The sequence below is a fragment of the Chrysemys picta genome, chromosome 10, assembly GCF_011386835.1.
Source record: "Chrysemys picta bellii isolate R12L10 chromosome 10, ASM1138683v2, whole genome shotgun sequence".
In the NCBI taxonomy this organism is placed as follows: Eukaryota; Metazoa; Chordata; order Testudines; family Emydidae; genus Chrysemys; species Chrysemys picta.
Window position 1 is genome coordinate 64936617 of NC_088800.1, and position 8534 is coordinate 64945150.

Below are 8534 nucleotides of genomic sequence, written 5' to 3' on the forward strand. Positions count from 1 at the left end.
TGTGTAGATAAGGTATAGAAAATATTGTATGTTGGCAAGAGTCAAAACAAGTGAAGAAATGAGATATCAAGATGGCCTATGTATAAACAAAATGCAACTGTTGCTCATTATTGTCTGTAACAAAAGGTATAAATGCTTGCTGTAATTGTTTACCTGTTGAGAGACCTGCTTAGCTCTCTCCCTCTGCGCAATTGTGAGAGTTAATAAAGCATCTGACTTGCTGTACCTAAACAAATAGTGAGAACTCTGTTTTTCTCCGACAATTTGGGGGCTCGTCCGGGATGGCAACGCCCGCAGAGGCACCGGCAGCTGCTACGGATCATGCAAGATCTCGTGGTTAAGCCAAGGTGGTCTTTTGCCACATTTTCTATCTTTCCTACCCAGCGGAATAGCTTGCTTTTGGGCCCTTAATAGTGTCCCTTTGAAAAACTGCCAACTCTCCTCAGTTGTTTTTCCCCTCAGTCTTGATTTCCATGGGACCTTACCTATCAGCTCTCTGAGCTTACCAAAATCTGCCTTCCTGAAATCCACTGTCTCTGTTTTGCTGTACTCCCTTCTACCCTTCCTTAGAATTGCAAACTCTATGATTTCATGATCACTTTCACCCAAGTTGCCTTCTACTTTCAAATTCTCGAATTCTAATCTTTTAGCATAGAATAGATTCTCAAAGTGCCTTTCAGACTTTTTGAATAACAGACCAAATTCTCAATGTCTCACTCAAGCTTTTGGCTCCTTTAAGTTTACAGTGGAGAGTGAGGAAACTGTGCACACTTGCTATTTTCTAGCTTGTATGTTTCTAAATTTCAAATTTGTTATTCATCTTGCATCTGTTCTTAGGAATGATCAAACAATTTCTTTGTGATGTGCAGCGGGGTGAAATTGACTACTTTATTGTGGATACACCTCCAGGTACTTCAGATGAACATTTATCTATTGTGCATATCTAAGTTCTGCATACAAAGATGGAGCAGTTATAATCACTACCCCTCAGGTAAGAGAAGTACTGCTACAAATGTAATACCAGTTAAATCAAATCTTTGCTTTGGAACACTTATTAACTTTACAGAAATGACCATGTCAATCAACTGTAGCACAAAGGAATGTCTCTCCATGGAAGGAAATTATTTAACTCAGCCAGTTGGCTTCAGAATCTTCTTCCTGCCATTTGGGACCCATGTGCAGCATGATCCATTCATCACAACCAAAGGAAGGATAAAGAAAAATAGATCTGTGACTGGGTTTTTGATTTCAAAAGGGCTAACTTAAAAAAATTAAGAAAATTAGTTAGGGAAGTGGATTGGACTGAAGAACTTGGGGATCTAAAGGTGGAGGAGGCCTGGAATTACTTCAAGTCAAAGTTGCAGAAACTATCAGAAGCCTGCATCCCAGGAAAGGGGAAAAAATTCATAGGCAGGAGTTGTAGACCAAGCTGGATGAGCAAGCATCTCAGAGAGGCAATTAAGAAAAATCAGAAAGCCTACAAGGATGGAAGATGGGAGTGATCAGCAAGGAAAGCTACCTTATTGAGGTCAGAACATGTAGGGATAAAGTGAGAAAGGCCAAAAGCCATGTAGAGTTGGACCTTGCAAAGGGAATTAAAACCAATAGTAAAAGGTTCTATAGCCATATAAATAAGAAGAAAACAAAGAAAGAAGAAGTGGGACCGCTAAACACTGAGGATGGAGTGGAGGTTGAGGATAATCTAGGCATGACCCAATAACTAAACAAATACTTTGCCTCAGTCTTTAATGAGGAGCTTATGGATAATGGTAGGATAACAAATGGGAATGAGGCTATGGAGGTAGATATTACCACATCCGAGGTAGAAGCCAAACTCGAACAGCTTAATGGGACTAAATCGGGGGGGCCCAGATAATCTTCATCCAAGAATATTAAAGGAACTGGCACATGAAATTGCAAGCCCATTAGCAAGAATTTTTAATGAATCTGTAAACTCAGGGGTTGTACCGTATGACTGGAGAATTGCTAACATAGTTCCTATCTTTAAGAAAGGGGAAAAAAGTGATCCTGGCAATTACAGGCCTGTTAGTTTGACATCTGTAGTATGCAAGGTCTTGGAAAACATTTTGAAGGAGAAAGTAGTTAAGGACATTGAGGTCAATGGTAATTGGGACAAATTACAACATGGTTTTACAAAAGGTAGATTGTGCCAAACCAATCCGATCTCCTTCTTTGAGAAGGTAACAGATTTTATAGACAAAGGAAGTGCAGTGGATCTAATTTACCTCAGTTTCAGTAAGGCATTTGATACGGTTCCACATGGGGAATTATTAGCTAAATTGGAAAAGATGGGGATCAGTATGAAAACTGAAAGGTGGATAAGGAACTGGTTAAAGGGGAGACTACAACAGGTTGTACTGAAAGGTGAACTGTCAGGCTGGAGGGAGGTTACTAGTGGAGTTCCTCAGGGATTGGATTTGGAACCAATCTTATTTAATCTTTTTATTACTGACCTTGGCACAAAAAGTGGGAATGTGCTAATAAAGTTTGTGGATGACACAAAGCTGAGAGGTATTGCCAATACAGAGAAGGACCGGGATATCAAACAGGAAGATGTGGATGACCTTGTAAACTGGAGTAATAGTAATAGGATGAAATTTAATAGTGAAAAGTGCAAGGTCATGCATGTAGGGATTAAGAACAAGAATTATTGTTATAAACTGGTGATGCATCAGTTGGAAGTAACAGAGAAGGAGAAGGACCTTGGAGTATTGGTTGATCACAGGATGACTATGAGTCGCCAATGTGATATTGCCATGAAAAAAGCTAATGCGGTCTTGGGATGCATCAGGCGAGATATTTCCAGTAGAGATAAGGAGGTGTTAGTACCGTTATACAAGGCACTGGTGAGACCTCATCTGGAATACTGTGTGCAGTTCTGGTCACCCATGTTTAAGAAGGATGAATTCAAACTGGAACAGGTACAGAGAAGGGCTACTAGGATGATCCAAGGAATGGAAAACCTGTCTTATGAAAGGAGACTCAAAGAGCTTGGCTTGTTTAGCCTAACCAAAAGAAGGCTGAGGGGAGATATTTATTCCTCCGATATATTTGTAGAGAGCAATCATACCAGGGAGGGAGAGGAATTATTTAAGCTCAGTACCAATGTGGACACAAGAACAAATGGATATAAACTGGCCATCAGGAAGTTTAGACTTGAAATTGGACGAAGGTTTCTAACCATCAGAGGAGTGAAGTTCTGGAACAGTCTTCCAAGGGAGGTAGTGGGGGCAAAAGACATATCTTGCTTCAAGACTAAGCTTGATAAGTTTATGGAGGGGATGGTATAATGGGGTAGCCTAATTTTGGAAATTAATTGGTTTTTGACTATTAGCGGTAAATATGCCCAATGGCTTGTGATGGGATGGGATTTGAGTTACTACAGAGAATTCTTTCCTGGGTGTCTGGCTGGCAAGTCTAGCCCACATGCTCAGGGTTTAGCTGATTGCCATATTTGGGGTCAGGAAGGAATTTTCCTCCAGGGCAGATTGGCAGAGGCCCTGGGGGGGTTTCGTCTTCCTCTGCAGCGTGGGGCACAGGTCACTTGCTGGAAGAGTCTCTGCATCTTGAAGTCTTTAAACCATGATTTGAGGACTTCAATGGCTCAGACACAGGTTTGATACAGGAGTGGGTGGGTGAAATTCTGTAGCCTGCATTGTGCAGGAGGTCAGACTAGATGATCATAATGGTCCCTTCTGACCTTAAAGTCTATGATTCTATGAAATTATTGGATGCTGATCGGTAGAGATCAAATAATTTTCTCATTTAAATGACACTATGTTGACTTGTATACAGCTCTATGGCATGTTACAGACTTCAGAGTCCTTTTTCCTTCAGGAACTTGCAATACTGTTGACTTACAGGTGGTGTTAGGAGGGAAGTAAGGAGTGATAACATTAAACAGCAGGCCAATACTAGTGATGTTGGGGTGGGGGAGAATTGTAGTGAGCTTTTTTTATTTTTATTTTTTAAGGAAAGTAGAACCTCTGTGGTTTAGTATACTTTTCCTTCTTGGGATGTGTATAATGTGTTTTGTTTTGTTTTTGTGTTTTTTGGGGAGATAGGGGGGAGGCGCTTTTTGTTTGAAGTCAGGCACCAGAGCTGAGATTAGTGGCAGAAGTCTAGCTAAATCAAAGGTACATTCTTGGTGGGTAATTTGAAGGAAGCGGAGAAGAGGCCAATTGTGCAGGAAGAGGCAGTTTTACAGGAGTAGGAGCAACAAGAAAATGTCCAGAGGCACAAGGGGCAGGAAACAAGTGGAATACTGAGTAGGGAGCAGAATGCAAATTATGTGGTAGGAGGGAGTAGAAGGAAATGAAGTCAGGCATGTGCATGAGAAGGGTGAGGATGAGGGAGTGATGTTAGAATTTACTTTGGAAAGAGTGAGTAAACCCGTTCCCGCACATCTTCCTCAACACCTTCACCAGATTAGTTTGTTGATGTCTTTCTGTAAACTAACAGTAGATGCAAAAGTAATATTTGCATAATCCATTCTATTTAAAAAATACTTGTCACTGAAGATAGGACCTGAATGCAGGCGATATGCATAAAGATGATTGATCCCATGCCAGAATTGTTGGACAGATTTAAAGATGCTGGAAGCTAAGTTGGTTGAATAAGGATCTAAAAAGCTTGATAATCTTTGGTCAGTCTCAAAACAGAAGATACCTTAACTGAGTAAACCAGACAATAGGTTATATGTTTAATCTGATGGTGGAAAACATGCTCAGAATGTGAAGAGAAGTCAGCAAGAATTCAGTGAGCGCTCTTGTAACAGTAGCTTGAAAGATTTCTGGACTAGGAAAGCTTGCTTTGTAGGGGAAACTCATAGATGAAAAAAGTCTAGTACATGCGGACTGACAAAATAACACTTGCCTTTGATAGGAAATATCACTTCAAGATGTTTGAAAGGAGATCACCTTCTGTCATAAGGTGAAACTGCCAATCATAGGTGTTGTTGAAAATATGAGTGGCTTTGTATGCCCAAAATGTAAGGTAAGACTATCTAAAAATACTTTAACTCGTCTTAATATATGCACTCCAAATGTATGTATGTTTTGTGGTGACCATGAGGGAAGGGAAAGGATTTACTTATCATGCCACAAACTTGCTTGATCTCTTGAGTAAAGCCATTAATTAAAAAATCCTTTTTGGAGTAGTACCGGAAAAAATCCTTTTTCTGTTGGTGGAAACAGTATCAAGCTCCTTTATACAGGTACTGTTGTCCTTAGATAGTTACGAAACATGCTTTCCTTAGGCCAAGGACTAGTTTTGTAGCTTCTTTTAGGAGCCAGGACATTGTATAAAAATAGCAATTTTGAAATGGAGGCTTCAGCTACACAGCGGGATGTTACATGTTAGACATCTATATTTTAATGACAGACCTACTTTAAGATCTGTGTTTAACAACTCTATGTCTTAAATGCTCCTATTAAGAGGAGCCACTAGCTGGCATCTCTGAATCGATGATGTGGGATGTTGCAGCTTCTGTGATGTAGGAAACTTCTGAAGTGCTGTGTTTTCAAGCACTACTGCACCCTCCCTTCTTGTTTAGTTTTGCTTCTAAAAGCTTACGCAAACATTTAGATGTTTCTGCATTACTATCCATTTCCTTTAGATGTTGAACTCCTGATAATCCTAATACATAAGTGAGCTACACAGACTGCTTTTGCTTCAGAACTTTCTTGTTATTTTCAACACGTGAAAGTACAAACTGGAAGCATTGTGGAATGGGGTATAGCTACACTGTTACCGTAATCATTTTCTAAAAACATTCCCATGCCTGATTATGTTTATCATGACTGGCACATACAGAGTCTGAGGATTGGTCTTGGAAGGGAACAAGATGACAAAGGACATGTTACTGACCCAGTTAGAGAAGAACTGAAGGACGGTAGTGCATTAGTCTGCATGTTTTTGGTCTTGGGAATGTGGGTCCATGGGTTTCAGGTAAGTTCCTTGGCATCAACCTATTACCCATTGGAACACATCCTCAAAGCAATATGAGTGCTTGAAAATCAGACATAATCGTCAGTCTCTGTTCAGGAGTCCCAGGTCTTGGAAAGAATTAGGTTTTTGCAGGTCAGAATTAAAGAATATTGACAGCTTTTGGCTGGCCACACTGTCTGCTTTCAAATCCCTCACTCTTGTAAATTTAAATTCTAACCCACAATTTTAAAATTAGGATTGTGTATATACCACAATAAATATCTTGGAGGAATAGTAACCTAAAGTAGACGAAAAGAGGAAAAATGTATTAGAAATGGTACTTGTGATTTATATATGCACCTAAAATGCTCTTAATGGGCAGAAATGATTTGTACGAAAGCTTAGGTCAAATGTTTTAATTGTGTAGACCTCCAATGTACTTAGTGATAGTATACCAGCAAACTACCATACACAGCCTTCAGAAGCCCACAATTTATGGTCCTGTTTTAATTGGGATTTCAATAAGTGATGTTTTGGAAAATACCACTAAACAAAGCTGAAGAAATGTCGTTCTCAAAATGATTTTTTCTGGAGTTGTCTTGTATTACTTGTCCTTTTTTTTAATATTACAGATTGAATCTCAAATCTTTCTGCCAACAACTGGAGGAACAGAGAAGATGGGCCAAAATTTAAATATTTCTCTCCTTGGTAAAGTGCTCCTAGATCCTCAAATAGGGAAGCTTGGCAAATTACATAATAATAAGCAGCAATGTGCTTGCCATTACTTTAGGGTTATTTTTGGCATATCAACTATGTGTTAGACTTATTCACTGTGATAAACACAAAATACAGTGTCCAATAGCTGATTCTTTTAGAATGAAAATTCTAGTAAATATAGTTTGTGGAACTGTGATAATATGGTTTGGTCTGAAATAAGTAAAATGATGAGAGAACTTCCTGCTTAGGTTTAAATAGTAATCATGTCAGCCTTTCACACTTATTAACATGACTAATTTAGAGTGTGCAATTTATTTGAAAAACCGCTCATTTACAGGAAGATTAAAATCTTGTAACATCAAGTTTTGATATAGTTAAAACTAGAGCTTCTATAACAACTGAAAAAATGCTAGTTGTATGAATTTAGTTGGATTTTTTCAGTGGATAATTAGATATATTAAAAGAAAAGAGCTAGTATGTAAAGAACCAAGTTACTAGTAGATAATATATACCAATCTACACTATCGAGTGCAAAGCAAGACCATCTTGGTGCTACTCTTCCATGGAATTAAGGAACAGCATCCCATGTAGATGGAAAGATGGTATAGACAGGGCATGTGCATAGACTTCTAAATCTAGGAAAACCTAGGACCTCAATCTGAAAAACTATATTGTTCTGCTACTTAGTTCTAATAGCTATCTATAAAAAAATAGCTACCATGCTTCATTTATATGTTACTGACACAGGAAGAACATAAGTCCTTGGTTCACTGGACTGGTACAGCAATTTTGGGGAGGTAAATTTCAGGCAATTTTTGTTTGTTTGTTTGTTTGTTTGTTTGTTTTCCTGCATCACAAGGGTTTTAACTTTTTTTTTTCTTTTTTAGAGGGAAAAGTTGTGATAAAGGCCAATCCTTTTTGTCTGAAATACCTGAGTCCCCAGCTACTTCATCTTACAGGAATATCATCCAAAGTAAGTATGTCATGTTAAAAGACTGATCTGTGAATTATTTGTCTGAGCAATTAATTTCTAAAATGTGCTATGAAGGCATCAACAGCATAATTTTGGCAGAATGTACAGTATAAGAATCATGAAATTGCACCATTTGTTATCTCTTTATTTGTCTCAGAGAATTACTTCAGCCACTTATATTAATTCTGTTAAAATGATAGCTATTTAACTCCAGGTAACTAAAATAAATGTGTCTTCTGTGGCTTATTTTGACCTTCACTGAGTTCCAGCAAATACATCATGTACTCTTACTGACAAAATAAAATAGTTTTGCTTTCTATGAACAGGCATTTCTTAAATGGAATTTGGTAGCTTACCAGTGAATGAAGTTTTGAATATGTCACTCTTACACTTCTGGAAGAGCAAATGTACAAAATGCAGAAAGTATTCAAATAGCAGAAGAAAAATGGGTCTAAAAGGCATGTTGAGATATTCTTTAAACCAAATATAAGTTGTGACTTATGCCCACAGCAGGCAATAGATCCATACAGTGATCAACAATACCTAAAATAAGTTCACTACTACCTTGTTTTTGCCTCTTTGAAGGGATTCAAGAATATTGTGGCCTACACCACTCAAGAAAAATTATCTAACCAAGGAACGGAATAAATGTACAGTTAATTATAGGAAAGCAACTATTGTGTCCTGAATTGATAAGAAGAATGTAAAGACTTGTACTCCTTTTCTGTATTGCAAATAAATAGCTTTCAAGTTAATGTCCTTGCTTTAATTTCCTGTTCTTGTTGTGTGCAATCACCATATTATTTGAACACCAGCTAGTCCATCTGCTGTCTCAAAGCTTTATTATAAGTTTATAGAAATAAGTCACTTACTGCATGTAGATTTCACCTCTGAT

The 8534-nt window shown here is 38.2% G+C and overlaps 1 protein-coding gene across 1 annotated transcript; it reads left to right on the plus strand.

The window, feature by feature from the left end:
- Nucleotides 1–789: 789 nt before the first annotated feature.
- Nucleotides 790–8499, plus strand: NUBP1 (NUBP iron-sulfur cluster assembly factor 1, cytosolic). Its single transcript, XM_065559946.1, has 5 exons — nucleotides 790–991; nucleotides 4906–5016; nucleotides 6582–6657; nucleotides 7554–7639; nucleotides 8225–8499. Exons 2-5 carry the CDS (start codon nucleotides 4987–4989, stop codon nucleotides 8285–8287), a joined length of 255 nt encoding a protein of 84 aa, XP_065416018.1. The 5' UTR covers nucleotides 790–991; nucleotides 4906–4986; the 3' UTR covers nucleotides 8288–8499.
- Nucleotides 8500–8534: the final 35 nt, after the last annotated feature.